Here is a 22172-nt window from a genome sequence, read left to right as displayed (position 1 = left end):
GGAAAATATAGGGATTTTTTCTGGTGATCAATTATATATAAAAGACCATGAACACATGTTATTAAGAATTTTCTGAAAACGGCCTACAAATTATGATTAAAACAACAAACGAAAAACAAAAACTGCAAACAGCAACCAACGATAACTACTACTAAACAGGCTCCTACCTTGGGACAGGCACATACATAATGAGGTGGGGTAAGTCTTCTTTGTAAATCAGGCCGCTGTTTATCTCCGGGGCCCTTTATAGCTTACTGCATACGATATGGGTTGTGCTCATTGTCAAAGCTCGTGATGAAGTGCCATATTGTTATTTACTTCCTCGTCATTTGGTATCTCCTTATTCATAGTGTGGGCGCTCAACCCTCTCCTAAACTGTGACTATGTTGTATTAAACATCATGAAGTTAATAAAACAATGTTTATGATGCACTGTATTGAAACGAAAACATTTTTTATAATACCTTTCATTATAGCATGCAACCTATTCTATATACATTGACCCATCGCATAATCTACGTGTTAATAAATGTAAATGCACGTATAATTGAAACAGCCTTCTTCAAAAAACGTGTAAACATATAAATTACACTCATACCAGTAGGACTAAGATCCTGTCTGTCATATCTTCTGTGAATAACAATCAATCATGGATATGTCGGATTCTAATGAGTATATGTTTAAGGATGCTAATCGCCGCCATGCTAACAGAAAGATCTGGATATGTGGTGCTGTGGTAATCATTGCAGGTTTTGTCATAGGCATATTGATTGGACGATTTGCGACATGTCCTGAGGAGAAAGAGGCTCCAAAACAGGACGGCACATTTCTACCGGGTGTGTCAGATTCTATCATAAAAGATGGTGACCCCAAAATAAGTGAGGAGATAATAAATGGCATACGAGCAGACAATATCAGAGAATATCTAAGGTAGGTTTCCCTTACAATGAACAAAGTATAAAAATCGGTTCATTTCGATTACAAAAGGAAACAAAAACTGTACTTAGTCTCACAGTATATTTTTTATTCAGATATTTTACGTTTTAATCAAAGTTAGGTGGTCAATGGTAAACAAGTCCAACTATAGGCGAGTGACATTTTTTCAAAAAGCCTCTTAGTTAAGGACTTTAATGCACCCATCTAACACATGGCTATATCATATATAATTCGAATGCTTATCATCTGTACTTTCTGTTTTGACCGGTTGTAAAACAATCGTACGGTGCGTTTTCTGTTAAATCAAGGTCAAAGGTCAAGAATAAACATTCCAAATTTTTACGATAGTTAAATTAAAAGCCATTTTCTAGTTCTTGAACGATAAAATTTTCCAAAAGATCATATGAACATTATATAACATGATACATTAATTCGAAATCAAACAAAAATTAAGAGGTAAGTTGTACAATATTTCCCGAAAATTGAAATTCCTACAAAAATGAAAAAATGCTCTCAAAGCAAAATATATCTTGGGGGATCGATATTTGTATGCTCAAACATTAAATAAATGTATGGTTTGTAGGTCAAGGCTTATTTTTTTTATAATTTTAAGATGCAATTATTAACTATTGCTCATGGAACAGCCTTCTATTGAAGTGTTTGTGGTTGCCCAAAAATCAACCATCTGCGAATAGCGATCATTTTGTATATCTATGTTTATATAGCACATCGCCAACTGTCAATATCAGGGAGGAGAATAATTTTCCATATTAAAAGAAGAGGTATTTTAAGTTCGAAAAGAAATATACGAGCTAATGGAGGTAAAAATATGTTTTTTTTCGAAGTCAATCTTATTTACCTTTTAAAGTCATGTTGAAATGCAAACATGACTTTGGGACTTAATCGGTGGCAACATTGAAATAAGTAATCATTCTGTGCTGTGTTGTGTGGACTGTTGTTCGTTTGTTAGGCCTTTATTTTATTTTGCTCATGGTTTTATCTAAGTTTCTTTGATTCTTGGTTTGAGACTGTCCCTTTGATATCATTTTACTTTACAGACATTTAGTTGCCGGTATTTATGATGAGTTTATTCCCAGTAATGAAAATCGCCAAAAGATCGCCTCACAGTAAAGTAAAGAAGATTAAACGCAATAAGACAATTATCCGCGAAAATAAGTTAATTGAATGATGGTGATATAACCAATTCGTAATCAACATACATTTAACCACAATTTTTAAAACTTTTATTACAAAAAGAGAAGCGAAAGATATCAAAGGGACATTCAAACTCATTATTTGAAAACAAACTGACAAGCCGGGACAAAAAACAAAAAATCGACCAAAGACAAGTAACTGTATACAAAACATAACATATAAAACTAAAGATTATTCATCACAGACCCCACACACAACCAGAAGGGTAAGCAGATAATGTTCCACATGTGGCACCCGTTGCTCTGTAATTACTAACCCGGTAATAAGTCTAAGTCGGTAGGTGACATTCGAGGCAGAGAGGACAGTATTGTGGTTACGTCGATTGGAACATATTCGTCGTCATCTGTGAATCAGATATTCCATAACAGTCAACCGATTCGTTATTGCGTCCATAAAATTTTCGAAAGGGATGATTTCAACGTCGCATTTTGAACTCTGGTTTAGTAGCTTCCTTGTGAGCAGCAATCCACTATCAATGATATCATGAAAGTAAATGCAAACTCTGGAATATCGTATCAAATGGGAGATATATACTCCATATGCAGGCGTTGCTCAAATGTTGCTACATAGCAATGGAAAATTTACAATTGGGAAGCTGAAATCATCTCTTTTGTCGTAAAATTTGTTCTCATCCGACCTTCATCGTCGATTTCTAGATTTAAGTCAAGATATATGGTAGAGTTCACTGTAACTGTTGTGTCTTTTAGTTATAATTTCGATGGGATATACGCGTCCAACATTGTCGCAAACTTTGCATTATTCATTGAGAGGACATCATCTATATAGTGGAAAGAGAAGTTTAAAGATAAGGGTTGCTTCTTTTCATTCGTCCTTAGAAGCTCTTGCATGAAGTCAGCATCGTGTGAATAAAGGAACAAGTCATTCGAGCTATTGAGGAAGTCTAGTATATAAATAAAAGGTATTTTCACTACATTAATGTTTACAATTAAATTACAAATCGAACAATAAGAAAAGTCGAAAGATGTTTATTTCAGTCTGGCAGTTACAATGCACATTACCATGTCGCAGTTTCGCCGCCTTAATTTCAAGCAATAGTATGTTCGCATATATTTTTTTTTTACTTTGAATTTTTCACATTCTTCAGAATTTGTTTCTTCAATCTTATATTGACCACATACAAGTGTGGACACAGATCAGTGTGGATAGTATGATTGGATGTTTGACAGTGTTTTATATGACAAAAGGAGTTCTATGTTTTATGTTTTCTATGTATTAACTGTGTTGCACAATGACAACCAACATGAGCATTAGGGGTGTTGTTTATGTAATATTTAGTTTTTTATGTTCAACACGGGCATGGAAGAGATACTAATTGCATTAATTACCAAATGATTATGATAGAATATATATGTTCCACATCTTTGATTTTGGATACATTTTGTAGCTAGGAGAGGAACACATAATAGGTTCATTTTTTTCTTAATCTGATTTTTTTATATGGGAGATGGTATCTGAGAACATGTATTTGCTTACTATTTGTATGGTTCTATTTATATTACTTTGTGGGGGATTGTCAGTATCATAAGTAAAAGAATTCGGTTAAATGTGGAAATTGTTTCTCAGTTTAGAAGACATTTAATGTTTTTTAGTAATGACAAAGCCTGACATGATGATTGGGGCTAGATGAGCTAGAACGTGAATTTCTGTGTTATTTTTTATTAATTCTTTGAAAATATCTCCTCCAAAGCTGGTCAAAGCAAAAAAAAGTTTTGACCAGTATGAAAATGATATCAACAAAAGAACCTTTGTGAGCATGCTTCAAAGACTCATAACTAACTACAGAAGTCATATGATAAAATGTCAAGTGGATATTATGAACATCTACTTAATATGTCTAAATATCTAAAAAGTTTTAGTATTCAATATGAAAAAGCTATAATTGCAAAAGTATTCTCTTTTCAGTTTTTTTTTGTTATATGGATACAAATATAAGTGATACCAATACAGTAAGGCAGTTTTGTTATGGTATGAAAGTGTAGTAATTAACATTTACTGTTAATTCACACAAATTAAGAAATAAACAAATGAATGATAAATGTTGAACATGTACAATGAAATATATTTAGAAATCAATTAGGCCAGATAGGCCTTATAAATTTTGGTCTTTTTCTTAACATACTGAATGACCATTTACACTCAGGACCGAGTCGCCAGTAGGCAGTACAGATGTAAAAAAATGTGGATAGTGTCCACATGTGGACACAGATGATGCCCCCGCTAGCATATCATATAGTTATAAAGGGACGCTACCCAAATTTGAACTTGATCTGAGTTTTGTGGTAATAAGCATTGTGTGTAAGTCTCATAACATTAGGTTGAGGCTAACTTAAGTAGAGAACAGAAACTCAAAATTCAGCAATTTTTCTATTTGTAAACACGCATAACTCTAGAACGGTTGTGTATAAGTTTTATAACATTTGGTTGAAACAAACTAAAGTTAGAGAACGGAAACGAAAAATTCAGCAATTTTTATGTTTATAAAGGGACATAACTCAAGAATGGTAAAAGTGTCACCACCAAATTTCGTACTTAATCTGTATTATGTGGTAATAAGCATTGTGCATAAGTTTCATAACATTTGGTTGTGGCAAACTAAAGTTAGAAAACGGAAACAAAAAAATTGTACTTGATCTTAGTTTTGTGGTAATGAATATTGTGTATAGGTTAAATTTCATAATGTTTGGTTGGGGCAAACTTAAGTTACAGACTGGAAACTAAAAATTTAGCAATCTTTCGATTTATAAAGGGGCATAACTCAATAATGGTTAAAGTGACCCTATCCAAATTCAACTTGATCTGTATTTTATCAGTGGAAGTCAAAATTAAACATTGCATTGTATAAGGCATTGATTGTAGTTGATTCAACTATAATCATGGACAATGGAAGATAACTCCAATTTTAAAATTACTTGATATTTAGAAGAAAATAAAAATTTAGCAATTTTTCCATTTATAAAGGGGCACAACTCAAGAACGGTTCACCAAAATTCAAACTTGATCTGTGTTTTGTGGTAATAAGCATTGGGTATAAGTTTCATAACATTTGGTTGAGGCATACTAAAATTAGAGAACGGAAACGAAAAATTCAACAACTTTTCCATTTTTAAAGGGGCATAACTCTAGAACGGTAAAAGTGACGCTACCAAAATTCAAACTTGATCTGTGTTTTGTGGTAATAAGCATTGGGTATAAGTTTCATAACATTTGGTAGAGGCAAACTAAAGTTAGAGAACGGAAACCAATTTTGGGACGTACGTTCGTACAGTCGGACAAGGGTAAAACTTAATGCCCCCTCCGCTACGGCGGGGGCATAAAAATAAAGTGTAACAAAAGAACCTAGCATCATATTGCTAGTAGCGCCAGTAGCCTTGATTGGTGAATTTGTGCTTTTTTTTTTTAATTTGGTGCTTTTTTTTTTAATTTGGCTAATGGACAAAAAATGTTTGGTTCAAATCTAAATAAAATGCTTTTACATGTATCTCCCTATTACTTACATTGTACATAGAATGGATACTACTTTGACAATTCCTTGTACATGAGAGTTGTCTGTCAAATCTTTATTTCACAAAGAATGAATTGCATAACAATGAACTGAGCTCAAAGCAAAGCACTTTAATAATACACTTAGACAATGAGCTCAATCCAGTGATATACTTTGTACTACAGGTTCTTCATGAACATCCTACTGGCCAAAACCATATCTCACAAACATGCCATACTACATGGTTGGATCAGAAGTCCTAAAAAAGACATGAACTTTATTAACATATTTTAAGTATATACACCGGTTAAAACTTTCACAAATTTGTGGTAAAATTATTCAGTATCTAGCAACTATCAATCACTTCATGCACAAATTGATATAGGTTGAGTACCCCTCTGTCAGAAATAAGAACATACCTCCACCTAATTTTAGTTAACTGATGAAGAAACATTCAAAACTATAAAATGTTATCTAATAGACTAGCTGCAATGAAATCCCAGTTTTCTAAAATGGTAGGTGGAACCTAAAACTCATAAGATTTTAAACTATGCATTATAAATATTGCAAATATACATGTAATAATAATTCTTCTCAAAAATTCGCTCCATTTTTCCTTACACAATGTATTATGTCTTTTGTTCGAGACTGTATATTGACCTCTAGATGTCTTTCAATTACATCCAGTTTGGCGTGGGTTGATGTTTGATTGTTGTATGTGTTATATATCGACGTGGGATTTGTTTATATAAATTAGGCGTGAAATAATTTTGGTTAACTGAAATCCTTTAACTTACTTCCAAATTAATGTTAATACTGAAGGAAAAAATTTCATTGCTAAATAACCACTTTAAAACACATGCAAACTTTTTGAGAGGAAGGCATAATGCATGTAACATCTATTAGATCTTTTTTTAATCCATTCTAAACTACTGATAAGTGATAAAGTTTGTTAACTGTTACTTACCTTCAAAAAGGGGTTGCATTCACTTTACTACATATACATATAAATATAATCAACAATACTGAGTGCAACACCTAGGATAAATAGAGGATTGTTTTGTAAGAATAGTTGCTGAAATAAGCAGGCAATATTCAAAGTAGAATAAAAAATATTACAGGACTGTGTTTTAAAGTAATAAGCATTGTGCAGGGCTCACGTTACCATGCTACTGGGGCGACAAAGTCGCTTTCCCCGGTCGCCACTTCGCTTTGACCGACCTTCAAAAGTGAAATGTAGTCGCCCTGTTGTTTACGATACTCAAATTCAGTCGCTTTCGTCATCGGCAATATTCAACATTTACCAAGTCGATGAAACAGAAATTTTTCATTTGAAAGTAAAGAAATTCAAAGACATAAATGATTTATTTTCTTTAGGAGGTTAAAGCATTGATTTTAAAGTTGGTTGCATGTTATTTTCATAAAGACAACTTTTTTATCACTTCTGGTACTTGTTACTCAAGCGTAGATCAAATCATTCTAACTTTCGGCAAAATAAGCTTGTTACTTTATTAGAACGTGATGAAATTAAAGATTTCTTGCTGTTGTGGAATACACTGTGCTGTTGCGCAATACTTAGAAAATCTGTCGTCAGACTATAAACAAATAAAGTTCAATTAATTCCCAGTCATATTAGAAATTTATGAAAATGTAAAGGGAGCTTGCATCAATAGATGTAAACAATTCACTTAAGTTTCATGAGAATTGCTGACAGCATTTTTGAGCTATTGTCTGAAAACTGGAAAATCACCCCTTTTTTAATGAATAAAACCCCATCACTCAGAAATGTAAAATGTAAAATTTATAAAATTCTAAACGGAGCTTACATCAATATAGATATAAACAATTCACCAAAGTTTCATACAAACTGCTGAAAGCATTTTTGATTTTTGTCCGAAACTGGAAAATCCCCCCTTTTTTCATGAATAAAACCCCGCAACTCAGAAACGTAAAATCTAAAATTTATAAAAAAACTAAAGGGAGCTCATGTCAATAGATATAAACAATTCACCAGAGTTTCATGCAAATTGGTGAGTTAGTGAACAACATGCTAGAAACAGACAGATCAGGGCAGACAGACGGACAAAGGCATACATTGTACCATAATATTTCTCATGAACATGCGTATGAAAACTGCAGGGTACCATTCCAGGCCAACACCCTCTGAAGGAAACACTATAAGGGAGCTTCCTTTCCATTTTTATGGGGGAAAAAGGGGGGGGGGGGCCAGGATGAAAAATTTTGTCCTGCATTTTTTTTTAATTCGAGATGTAATCTGTCCTGCCTTTTTATTTTTCACTCTTTTTTGTCCTGCCTTTCTTTCTATTAGTTTATCCCGACTTGTTTTTACATAAATTGTCATCCTGCCTTTTTTTTTCATAGTCTCATCCTGCCTTTTTTTCAAATTTCATCCTAGACCCCCCCCCCCCCCTAAAATTCAAATGGTAGCTCCCTAAGTTAGCAAACAAATTATTTTATTTTTACATTGACAAACCTGTATAACCTGAAGCAGTATTAAGTTCATGTATTATCCCGCATATTATTACATGTACATTGAACTAAAACAAATTGTGGTCATTGTCAAAATTATAATTTACAGTTTACTTTTCCAATGCTTTTAATTTAAGATTAGGGCATTTTTGTCATTGGAATTGAGTTTTGTAGTCGGAGATTACTCTAACCTCCAACGATTGTTTTGCGACACCAGCTAGGGCAGTGGGACTTCAGCTGGTCCCATATCAGATAGATGATATTTGCCCGTCCAAAGTGGATGTGCTGCTTCGTTGCTTCTGGAGTCGACTGGATCCATATAAATCAAGCCTCAATTTATTCATTTTTCTCTTCATTTAAGTAAGTTTGATCAACCTGCCACCCGTTATCTTCTCATATTTGGACAGTTTTCACATTGACCCATCCAGTGGCGGATCCAGAAATTTTCATAAGAAGGGGCCCACTGACTGCCTAAGAGGGGGCCCACTCCAGTCATGCTTCAATGATTCCCTATATAATCAACCAAATTTATCCCACAAAGGGGGGGATCCAGGCCCCTGTCCCCCCTAAATCCGCCTCTGCCATCAATACTGACATTTTAGAGGGTATGAATGCCCTTTACCGTCAGGCGTCTAACGGTCATTTTCGGCTACTGTTAGCGTCAAATACATGTATGTTAACATTTTACCGTGATTCATCAACATATCCTTATCGTGATTCATCAGAGGTCTAAAATAATTATCGTTACCGTTATTTTTGGCAAAAAATTAACGTGATTTGTCAAAATCTGTCAATTTTTTTATCGTCTTGAAGAAAGTCTTCATTTTATCGTCATGCACCAAAAATTACTGTTAACGTCATTTGGCAAGATTTTTTTTTTTGAAGGTACCCCCATTACCACCCTCATTTTAACTTTCACTTTATAAGAATGTCACATGACCAACCTTATGGGAACTGATTTATGCAAATGACCCTTATTCAATAGGAAAACAATCTATATAAATCGAGCCTCAATTAGTTCATTTTTCTCTTCATTTAAGTAAGTTTAATCGACCTGCCACCCGCTATTTTCTCACATTTGGACAGTTTTCACATTGACACATCAATACTGGTATTTTTACTTTAACTTTAAAAGATTGTAACATGACCAACAGAAAAAGTAATTTACAATGCATTATGAGAGCTGATTTATGAAAATGACCCTTATTCAATAGGAAAACATAATCTAATAGTTCATTTATGATGCAAATAAGCTGAATGGCCGAGTGTGTTCAATTTGAAAATAAAGAGTTAAAATGCAGGAATCGCAAAAACAGATGTTGGACATCAGAGTAATCTCGGACTATGAGTATGAGTTTTAGAATTTAGGCAATTTGTAGGGGGAAGGGTTCAAGGGAAGCAAATGCTTTAAATTATGCATGTTTCAAAAATTGGGGAAAAATAACAGAGCGTTGAGTCATTTTTTTCAGACTTTAAATAATGACTAATGTAGACTTACTTCTAATTCTATAAAAAAATCACAAATACTGAACAGGAACAATCATGGTACTTTTTTGTCTATGAAACTACACTATGACATCTGATCTTCAAAACCTACAAACAGACACAGAAATATCATCAAATAGTGAAATATAAGATTGATTGCACCTTGTATGGATAGTTCCGACACGTGTTACATGGGGAGCCCGTTTGTTTACAAATAATAATGTCACGTGATCACGCACTGACCGTAACAAATTTTTATCCTCCGCCATTTCTTGCACAATTAACAAATGCATAACCCATTTATCTTGCGGACATGCAATGGGAATGTGCACGGTTATCAAAAACTACAAAAATATTGCATGTACAGTTAATGAAGAAGTTATTTCATCAAATCGATAAGATTTTCACTCATGACACAAATTGACTGGGTGTCATCGCCATCGGGGAAAATTGATAAATGGGATTAAATTGACCGCCAAGAAGGTGTAGAGAACCACCTCTGGAGAACCTTAACATTAATAAGTAATACTCACCAAAATTTCTCTATAATTAACGCTATTTTCTGTTGGAAAATTTCAGAAAGATGCTGATAAACTTATTTGGTGACACAGATTATTTTCTTGTTTAGGCGCGAAATATATTCTTACTCTTAATGCTTGACGTAACAAAATTTGTATAGAATTATATTTTACTAAAGCTCAGCGTAAATATGCAGAAGCATGACAATACATCAATGATAAAATGTGTAAATATTTCTGTAAAAGAATATAATTTTACTTTCCCAGTATACTTCACTTAGAATTACATTTGAGCGCAAGAAAGTCTCCTTGTGAATCGGCCCGGGGTCGGAAGTTCAACATATCAACGGAAATTTTTGCGTGTGCTTGCGTTGCTTTACATCGAGGCTACAGCTTTTCAACCAATCGGGGAATGTTTACCTAGGGCATACATCTATTTTTACTGCAGGTTTTGACATGTTTAAATCGGGATTATAGAAAAATGGAATGTTGTTGGTAAATTCAAAACAGAAAATGATGACCACTTTTAGCAAAAGATAAATTGGATCGGGGGTCTGTGAATTCACATTATTTGTACAACTCTCCTTACTCTTGGGAAGCGTGTGCTTTACATCGAGGCTTGCGTTGCTTTACATCGAGGCTTGAGTTGCATTACATTGACGCCATATTAGTTCAACCAATCGGGGAATGTTTATTTGGGGCATACATCTATTTTTACTGCAGGTTTTGGCATATTTTAATCGAAATTAGAGAAAAATGGAATAATGTTAGGAGATATAAAACAGAAAATGATAAATATTTTTAGCAAAAGATGAATTGGATCGGGGTTCTGTGTATTCACATTATTTGTACAACTCTCCTTACTGATGGCAAAAAATGGAATTTCCGTGACCTAAATGGTTCGCGAAAATTAATATTTTTATATATATATAGTAACAATGTATAAAAAGGAAGAAGTGCTTAAAAGCTGTATTTCCGCAGATGGCGGTATTTTGAGCAACTGTATGAGTTGTAATGATTTGCTGTTTGATTAGAAGTAAGCATAATTATAGGAAATTGATGATGTCAAAAATTTTTAAATACTTATTACAGGGTTTTAATTAGTTTTAAGTGATTAGCAGTTGCATGAGAAACAAAAACTTGGGTTTTCACTCATTTTGTTAACTTTTACTCGAATTTCAGGAAACATGTGTGGTCTATCAAAAAAAACGCTTTAAATATTTAAAAATGCGTTTGACAAATGACTGTTAATCTCTCTGCTAAAAGTTTAGATTGTTTGCATACATAAATTTATTATATAGAAGTCAGAATATGCAATCAAGCTGACATCTTGGAAAATATGCACTTATTCGTCCTTGACCTTTGATCTTGATTTGACGGAAATTGCTCTGTACGATTTTTTTACGACATGGCAAAACAGATAGTACAAATGTTTAGCTTTCGAATGATATATAATTTAGCCGTGTGTTAGGTGGTTGCTTAAAAAATTTAATTTTAAAGTCACTCCACTACTACGAGTAATAATTAGTTTAAGAACATAGAGATATAAACATGACTGAGCATAAAGACATTTTGAATAATAAATTTAGTGAATGTGTTGTATCTTTTAAATCCTTCATATATTTACATGTATAAACCACTAAAACCTGCTGTTGAAATTCATAGCTGCATGTAAGTGTTAATGTAATGTTGAGATAGGAAAAGATCGTTTGTTAGACATTCCGGATAACCTGGGCAATTACAATAAAAGTTTGTTAGACATTCCGGATAATCTGGGCAACTACAATAAAACATCAATTCAGTTGAGTGAGAGTGTATATCAAGCTTTTTTCCTAGTTTCTAAGCTTACGCCAAGATGTCATTAAATGAAATTGGATACCCTGCATTTATCATGCTTTTCAATAACATATGATCAATTGGCCTGGGTGCGGGGGGGGGGGGTCCTTTCCTCCTAAATTATTGAAAACTGCATTGACATTGATATCGTGGTGTAAATTATAAAACGTCACCAGTGTCTGAGCAAAAAGTTGATGAACCAGGGTTCTGTCAAAGAACGTCTCGTCCTTTTTCTAAAAAAAAAGTTCTTTGGAAGATACCAAGACATTCTTGATAAATATTCCGTATCAACTTCACAAATAGTAAACGATGGTCTTGAAGTATAGATTCTAGGTACTGACGTTGCTTATCATATTAAGGTAGCACTACAGTCAGATTTTACTGACTCTAACCAACAGTCTTTAAAGATTAATTTCTCCAAAACTACTCAATGGATTTTTAAAATCTTTAATTCATTTTAAAGCTGAAATATTATTCTTTCTTAATCCATAGATAAATTTATTTTGGTATGATAAATCTCAAAATATAGCTCATTAATTGCCAAAAAAGTGGTCTTCCAACTTGGATGGAAATGGCACATTCAGGTCAAATGGTAGTAAAAAATTGTTTTCATCCCTTTAATCAACCATATACAAGCTGCAAAACCGTGTCTCAGATTTTTGATATATGCCCCCAGTAAGAAGATATTTAACTGCTGGGTGCCAAACCTCATTTCACCTTTCATCTTTGGAGACCTATAAATTCATTTAGAAACAAATTATCCAAAAACTGGGACATGGTATTGTAGAAAATACTCTCTTTAATCACATATATCAAAGTTAAGCCAAAGGGGGTACCCATAAAGTTTATATTTTCATTTTTTCCTAACAAATCTCATGAAAAATTGTTCTGAGAAATGACCTAAAAACGGAATTTGCCCCTTAGAACCCCTATAAATGCAACATAAATACAAAAATTCTACTGGGAACACAGGAGTGTTCTGACACAATTACTTTATCAAAAGAACCACACACTTTATCTCTTTGATGCTCTAATGCTGTAAATTTTGCATTATGTGTGGCACTATGCAACACTAACTTGGCATTTGGCGGGAGTTTGACGTCACAGATTTGACCAATAGCTGTGATGTAGTAATTAAATGCAGAAGACCAACTAGAAGACATTTATACAGGCAGTCAGAGACTTTCAAAGATACTTTCACACTCTTTTCCATATTTTTTTTCATTTTTTGTAGATTTCTTCCATTTAGATTTTTTCCTTTTCATAACTTTTTCTTTATCTCTGTTTATAAACATGTTATATACATTATTTTGTTGCAATACAATGAGATAAGACCACAATATTTATCTTGTGGTCAGGGATTAACACTGGACCACTGATATCAACAGATGATTGCCATATTAGCCCCTCCCAAATGCCTATATATTTAGATTAATTACCATGTGCTTTTATTTACATAAGTTCATTATCAATTTACTCCCTGTTGTGATATGATAATGACCTTGGGATTTTTACAAACTGTGCAGAATAATACTTAATTCAAAATTACGTGATAAAAAAAAATATCTTCAAAAATTCATAGTTAGACTATAGCGCTACCTTAATTACGTGTTATAGTGTTCTTTTATTTGTCTTTGCAAATTATTACTTTTACTGTTTTGTCTTTTTTTTTGGTAATATCCCTTTGACGTGGCGCGGTACTTATACATCCCGTCATTGTGTTATTGTGCTCTGGTAAATTTTTGTATTCTTGTCTTTCGTTTTTGCTTATGTGCTTTGTCTACATGCCTTTTTTGTTTTTCTTTATTGACATATTTGTTTGTTTTTATAGTGATTAAGATTATAACACAATGTTGACTGCTGTACCCGTATTTTTGACATTTTTACCTATCATGTATGTTTGCTTTCTTCACACATTGTTGTCAATATAATGGAACATTATGCGACCGACTGTCATATATGTGAGAGGTTTCCACCATTTTCTACATTTTAAAATGCCTTTACCAAGTCAGGAATATGACAGTTGTTGTCCATTCGTTTGATGTGTTTTGTCATTTGAATTTGCCATGTGATTAGGGACTTTCCGATTGAATTTTCCTCGGAGTTCGGTATTTTTGTGATTTTACTTTTTAGCTATAAAACCAGGTTTAATCCACCGTTTCTACAAAAATGCCTGTACCAAATCAGGAATATGACAGTTGTTATCCATTCGTTTGATGTGTTTGAGCTTTTGATTTTACCATTTATTAGGGTCTTTTCGTTTTGAATTTTCCTCTGAGTTCGGTATTTTTGTTATTTTACATTTTAGATGATACACCCTTTCGGGTTTACGCCCCCAAGGTGCATCTAATACATACACCAACAAATCATTAAATGCAATTGCATATCCTTCATTTATCATGCTTTTAACCTCAACATATGACTAAATTGCTGAAAGACAACTCCGTTTTTCCTTAATCATTGAAATCTATCATTTTCCAATAACCATAATACCTCGGAGTAAATTAGATACACACAATTGAACTAACGCCCTAGTGGTCATATCTAATACTTATTCATATCCATGCCGATATTCAATATCATTGACGAATCACCTTGTATTTACTAGTTGGGACGCAAATAAAGGCAACAGTAGTATATCGCTGTTCAATAGTCATAAATCGCTTTAACTGAAACAAATTCGGGTCACAAACCAAAACAAAGGAAAACACATCTACTATAAGAGGAAAACAACGGAACAACATCAACACTGAACTGCTTCAAAATCAAACGCCAACATACATAGAAACTATTTGATAACAACTGCCATATTCCTGACTTGGTACAGGACATTTTAAGAAAAAATAGTGGGTTGAACCTGGTTTTATGGCTAGCCAAACCTCCCGCTTCTATGGCAATGTAAAAGATTCCGCTAAAATGACAACATTACGTGACAGGAATACAGTACATGCAGACCTGATAGATATAAAAAGTGAGATTGAGGGTAGGAGGAAATGAGGAAATGTAGCGATAAATCAAAAGAGAAAACATAGTTTCAAGGAGAAATATGACAAAGGAGCTAAAGCATATTTTATTGTCTCTGGAGAACAGATACAAAAGGAAAAATATCTATTGCACGATAGTTATAGGTTTCATAGCGAGAGATAATTGGATATTGCTTGATTTCAATATAATATTATAAACAAGTTTTTGGCAAATTCATTATCATAATTTGAATGATTAAATAACATGCGATATATCTAATAATCACGAGTTGTTAATCCTTTTTCTCTAACAGTCAAAAGAAAATTATTGTGAAATATTTCGATTTGGCAAGCTTGACTTCAAATATAAGTCTGCTTATATACATGCAGGGACTTGTCCCTGAAAAAAAATCATTAACGTATATTTGTTATATTTTTTTCAGTAACAAGTGCCTTTAATACAGTATTTAGAATATTGAGTCATGAACCCAAACCACTGTTATATCAGACGTTTTCAAACCTTTTGTGTTCTTCAGATTATATTCAAATTTGATAAAAAGATTATTTTCGGGCAAAATATGAAAGTTATTTTGTATATTATTGAATCAACCACAAATATACGTTGCAAAGAGTCCGCTGTGACCTTTGAAAGTCACCATTAACCTTACAAATAGGCAATGTTAAAATGTCGCAATGTCGTTACACGTTGCTTTAAAAGCCTTCAAAATTAAAGAATTTTTCGCATCACATAAAATACAGGCCGCAACCATTAGAAAATAGGCTCATTTATTATTATATTGAAATGAAATAACCCGTGTTCCTATCATTTAAGCTATATCCACTACTCCCTTATAATGAACTGTATAACTTGATTCAAAAGTTTTCCATCAAATTATTCTAAATTTGTCCCACCCATATTTTATTGTTCCATTTAAAAAACTTTCAAATCGGGTGTGTATCGAATTAAGGACTTTTATTGCAGTTGTTAAAATGAGGAATCGCTTGTTATATAGAGGGGATGTTTGCTTTATTTTCAACACACACATATGACAAAGTAACATAGTAAAGAGACGTTGCAAATACTGGTGTTACTTCGAAAAAAAGTCCTCTCCTTATTCTAAAATATGTATCAGTATTAATATAAAAATGTAATACTAACATGCGATACATAAAAAAAGCTCATTTTCTACTCTTTTTTATTATTGCAAGTATTACGCAGTGCCATGATAAGTTTATGAGAAACAATAGTCCAAATGTCGTGAAAATTGTTATTTGTGTCCTGTCCATCGCTACATGTTGCATGATACTGTTTGATAACAAACGAGTGTAATAAATTCTTTTTTCCCCAAAATAGCCCCGTTTTGTTGACCCGTTCATAAACACCATATCACCTTTATAGCGCAATATATGTTTTTCCTTCAAAGGCCGTTGGAGTAGAATAATATGGGAATGAGATGTCGCATGAGGTACTGTGGATTCATTAATATTCGTTGGATACCAATTTTCGTGGATTTCGTGGGTACAGTGGAACCACTAATTTAAATGTTTAACGAATTACAAGTTTTCTAAAGGAATGTATGCAGACTTTGCCAAAACAACGAAATTAAATATCCACGAAAATGCTAGTTTTCTTCAATCCACGAAAAATGGTACCCACTAAAATAAATTAATCCACAGTATGTCCCGCATCAAATAATTTTTGCCAAATTTAACGTTATATCAGATTTAGAGATAAAATTGCAAAATCGAAAATTATCGCAAGTATGATGTTTTTATACCAACGAAATGTACATTTACTGTACTTTTTCTCACGTTGAAAGTTCAAACGAAACTCGTGTTACGATATTTGTATGAAATATATATAGATAACGTATTGGTACATGTATGTTTATAGTTCGCTACTGAATACAAATGATATTAATAAACAGTTTTTCCAATCCAATGTCCCCGAGTTCATTTTTAATGTTTTGAATGTCGAGACGCGTGAATAATTATAAAGCACTGGTGGTAATACAAATATATGATTTACAAAAATCTTCCTTAAGTTTAGAAAAGTTAAAACATGACTCCAATTGTGAAACCATTTTCATGTTTTACATATGATGTGTGTGTATTGAAAAAGCATTGAAGAATGTTTAAATCAACTCAGATCTAGTATAATTCGTATTCACACCACGGAAAGATGCAAACTTGTAACAAGTAAAACGTCTATGTCATTTGGTTTTTGGTGGAGAGTTGTATTATTGGCGATCATACCAAATCTTTTTATCTTTATAAAACGGACATTATACATGCTGTTTCAGTTGCTTTTTTTTTTCCGAAATTGACGGAAACAATTACCTGTTTTAACCAGTGTCATAACGTTTACACATTTAAGAAAGTCTCCATGATTACATGTAGATCATAACCAAAGTCTGTAAATAGCGCATCATACTTCAAACGTTATACAATTGCTTTATTTGGAAAAAGAAACGTTAAATTAATACATGTACTTTGAATAAAAAAAGGTGCTCTGAGAACAAAATTTCCTTCAGCTTTACACAAATGCTTAATCAGATCCCTTGATACATGTATTCAAATGTTATATCAAATGATTTGAGCGAAGATGCCAAAAGAATGAATCCATGTCAATGATTATGTACAAAAAAACCAAATTTTATACATACAGATGACAGCGCTTTGACTCTAAAAATTGATTTTGATGGTGAATGGCATTTAAATAATTGAACTTCATCAAAGCATGCATCAGTCTCATTTAAAGCAGCGCAATATAGATATTGTAATACAATGCAAGACACAATTTCAAAATCACTCGATCTTACCTTACTCAGATTATGAAGAGTTCGAAATACTCCTTTACATGTATACATAGAATTTAACTTGTCTTTTCTACATTAACGAGGCCAAATTATAAATATCACCTGGAGTTTTATACGCTAAACAACATTGAATACCTATTAAAAATAACATAAATAAAGGCAACAGTAGTATATCGCTGTTCAATTGTCATAATTCGATTAAGCAAAAACAAATCCGGGTAACAAACTAAAACTGGGGGAAACACATCAACTATAAGAGGAAAACAACAGAACAACAGAAACACTGAACAATAACAAAAGCAAACGCCAACATACATAGAAACGGACTGTCTGATAACAACTGCCATATTCCTGACTTGGTACTGGACATTTTATGAAAAAATGGTCGGTTGAACCTGGTTTTATGGCTAGCCAAACCTCCCGCTCATATGGCAATGTTAAAAATACCGCTAAAATGACAACACTACGTGACAGAAATACAGTACAAACAAACGCAAGAACATTCATCACAGAGCAATGCCTAAATAAATGATATAAAAGTACATTACAACATGTAAACCGCAGAATAACAACGGAAAACTCCCTTTAATTTACGCACACCAGGACACCATAAACGAAATATAAACTGCGCGTCACATGAATGAATCAACGTCACAAAAAGTGATGTATTTTTTGTGACGTTTATATTATTACAGGTTAATTTCTAAAAATAAAAAAGATTTGTTATATTTATAGACACGTACAAGAATGATAAATTAGGATTGAGTTTGTAATGGTGTTATTTTATGTATTTTCTTACCATGACAAGAATATTAATATGGAATTGTGTTTGTAATGGTGTTATTATTAGTATTTTCTAACCATGTCGGGTTTTTTTCTAAATCAAAACTGTGTATAAACAAAAATTTGCTGTGCATACAGTTGCTTTAAACTTAAAATCATATAAATGAAGTAGCTGATAAACGGTATTAATTTTGCTGCGCCAGATGCGCATTTCGACATTTAAAGTGTCTTCAGTGATGCTCGAGGCCAAAATATTTGAAAATCCAAAAGTTATTAAAAAGATGAGAGCTATAAACCAAAAAGGACAAACAAGTATAGCCAAAGCCTGGGGAATAATAGTTTTGCATGAGGAAGATATATTCCTTTATTTATAATAATTTCCAAAATTTTGTAACAGAAAATTTTAATAACCCAAAACATGCACAATTCGAAGTAAAATATTAAAGTTTTTTAATTACTAGAAAATTATTAAAAGGAATTGCATGTTTGAAAATCTTTAATCATCTTTAATATTTGCTTCAAAAAAGAATGAATGTAGTCAATCTACCATCAGCTTTGATTCCAGTGTCATAATTCTTTCTATGCAAGGTATCGGACTTCTCATGAAATAGAAGTTCCTTCATAATATAAGTTCCAAAAGGAAGAGATATTGTGTAATATTATTTCCACTGGTACAATATTTGTTCCTAACGGAATAAAAGGTATAGAATATTTGTTCCAACAGGAACAGATAATATGGCATTGTTTATAACAAAGGAGGAACAGATTTGCGTTGAAAGATTGAACGCGGCGATTTAGGTATTTAAAAAGTAATTTGACATTTTTTTAATCCAATTTACCCATTTTTTAAATCTACATGTGGTATTTTAGGCATCTCTTTTAAGTGTCAATAATTACATTACATAGATGATTCATAATCTGTAATTTTGATTGGCAGATTCCCGAATCGCGAGGCATTCGCAAACAATATTTAATTTCCCAATAAAATGCAACATCTATTACTGCACATTCTTTCCTTGACAATGTGACAACAATGCATAGAAAAAATGCGAAAAGTTCAATTTGAATCGTATTTTCCATGGTTATAGCATAAAAATGTACTTATATATTTCTCATTTTGTAATTTAATACGGGTATAAACGTTCTTCATACTAAATGTGCTTTAGTCAACGCTTTTACATGGCTGTAAAGGAATAAAAAGAACCATTCAATTCTTACCTAGTGAATTTACAACCTTAATTATTGGAAATGATCGAAAGGGGAAAGTATACTTTCTAGAACTTGCCTTTGTCAACAAAGGTCCCACAGTAACTTGGGTAATATCCTTCATCATAAATCAGTTCACTCGAATATACCTCCTTACTTTAAAGATAATTTCTTATACCTTTCCCAGATCAATTGCAACTTGGCTAAAATTTTCAATTACAAACACGTGTTGCATGATCTCATTATTAACACTTCAAGTCTAAACCTCCTGATTGCACCTGTGCTCGTTCTCCATTCATATATAATCCAGCTGGCCACGTTATTACTAATGACCTGAACATTGTCATCAACACTTCTCTGCGAAATGTGTTATCAAAAGGTCCGAAATATCGTGAAGCCAAAATCCATCAATTGAAAACACAACTTCAAAATACTGATGTATTCTGTCGAGAATTATGCCAGTCAATAGGCTCAACACTAAAACGAAGACGTAGACACTCTTTCCGAATTGGTTAAAGCTGTGAGGTCGTTGATACAAATAAGAATTAATAAACTGAATGGATCTACGAATACACATGCTACATCGATCTTTAAAGAACCACACATTACATAGCACCGGTCCTCCCTCATTGACAAATATGATGTTGTCCCCGCAGATAATGCCCCTAACAACATCGTTTGTATGTAAATCACATAACATAAACAGATTAATAAATGAAGACGTTATTGACAATTCACATGGACACTCAACCATATACCCCCACAACACTTACCAAGAAGGAAATCCTGAATAATCATAGAAATCTTCTGAATTCTTTTAGAATTTCTACCAAAGATGAAGAACGTGATCTTCCTTTACTATATTGGATACCTTAATGTCATTAGTGTCCTAACAAACAACGTTATATTGCTTGGTCTTCGAACTGCTCCACGAAAACCATCTTTCTAAATTATCATCATTTAAACATCAATTTTATCTGCAATCAAGCCGGACTTTAAAGTTATTGTGAAACTACCTACTCTAGGAGCGGTGTAAATCAGATGTGGATACTAAACAATAACAAAGGTCTGTTAGAGAACGTACAATCTAAGTCTTTTTCATCTTGCTATAGTATTAAAACATTTGACTTTTGTACTATAAACACACGTATTCTCCATTCCAAACTGAAATACAAATTTAAAGAATTGGTCTTGCTTTGTTTTATATCATTTGACTTCACTTTCCGCTATATAGATGATGACCTCCCACTAATAATTTAAAGTTTAAATCACTATGTTGAACGCATCTATTCCATCGAACTTTAAATAAAACAAACAACAATAAAATAATTATAGTATAGTATGTTAGAGAATATTACAGAATACTATTATCTTCCATGTTATTCCAGAGACCTATCAGAAAATCCTCACCTTGCTGGCACTCCCGCCGACTGGGATCAAGCCGACCAGTTACGGAAGTTTTGGACAGACAATGGGTTGGACGAGGTATTTATCAGTGAATATGACGTGTTGCTGTCATATCCTAATACAACAGACGAAGATAATATGAACCAGATACAGATCATCGACAACAGTACCGGCGATATCATCTATAAATCACCATTATATGAGGATATATTGGATGAATCGGAAAACAAGTCCAATGTTGTTCCGCCTTTTAATGCTTACTCTAAACCAGGAACTGTTGAATCGGTAAGAATGATCACTAAAATACTGAACTGAACTTCAATGTTAATGTTTGCATATTTGATTATGTTTTTTTTCGTAGGTTTAACGTATACCAAGTGTAGTGGTGTTGTGACATACAGAAGCACATGCAAGCATCGTTAAAGGGTAAAGATCAAATTTCATTGTTAAAGGGTAAAGATCATATTAAACTTGTAAAATTACATTATCAATACAGAATTGAAATGTCAAACATTTTAATCTTCGTGTAATAGTATAAAACAGTTGACACCCGACTCCATATAATCTTTTTAAATTTTAGTCCAATTAAAGAATAAGTCAGTTTTAATTTATAAAAAATGTAATCATAAGAAGTAACACATCATTATTTGTCAAAAATTACTCTGATACTAGTAAACGTTCGATGAAATTGTTATTACCCGAATTTTTTTTTACGTTAGTACGTATTTCAACAGTCATCGTCTTCTTTTTCGTAAAAGTCCACTTGATAACATTCTTTCCTTGTTTCAGTAAATTAACTGTTCGTGAAATGTTAAAATCTTTCGAAACACTTAAAGTTTTTCTACAACTGAGTATATATAGATAACATAAGTCAGATTTGACTTAAATTTTAAAAAATTTGGGTTTTAATGCTCTTCATTTTTCTAATTGGTTTTGCCTATCTATTGTTATGGTTCGAGCACCACTGACTAATATTGTGAAGACGAAACGCTCGTCTGTCATACAAAATTAAA

The 22172-nt window shown here is 32.8% G+C and overlaps 1 protein-coding gene across 1 annotated transcript in view; it reads left to right on the top strand.

The window, feature by feature from the left end:
* The first annotated feature begins 648 nt into the window (after positions 1 to 648).
* LOC127736933 (N-acetylated-alpha-linked acidic dipeptidase 2-like) overlaps positions 649 to 22172 on the top strand; it is a 40654-nt gene continuing 19130 nt past the window's right edge. The window contains exons 1-2 of the mRNA XM_052247498.1: positions 649 to 929; positions 21141 to 21444. Coding sequence (XP_052103458.1) covers positions 649 to 929; positions 21141 to 21444 — 585 coding nt within the window. The remainder of the gene's footprint in view (positions 930 to 21140; positions 21445 to 22172) is intronic.

The sequence above is a fragment of the Mytilus californianus genome, unplaced genomic scaffold (genome assembly GCF_021869535.1).
Source record: "Mytilus californianus isolate M0D057914Y unplaced genomic scaffold, xbMytCali1.0.p SCAF_4, whole genome shotgun sequence".
NCBI classification, from domain to species: Eukaryota; Metazoa; Mollusca; class Bivalvia; order Mytilida; family Mytilidae; genus Mytilus; species Mytilus californianus.
Note: the sequence above shows the minus strand (reverse complement) of the source record. Positions and strands in the feature narration are given on the sequence as shown.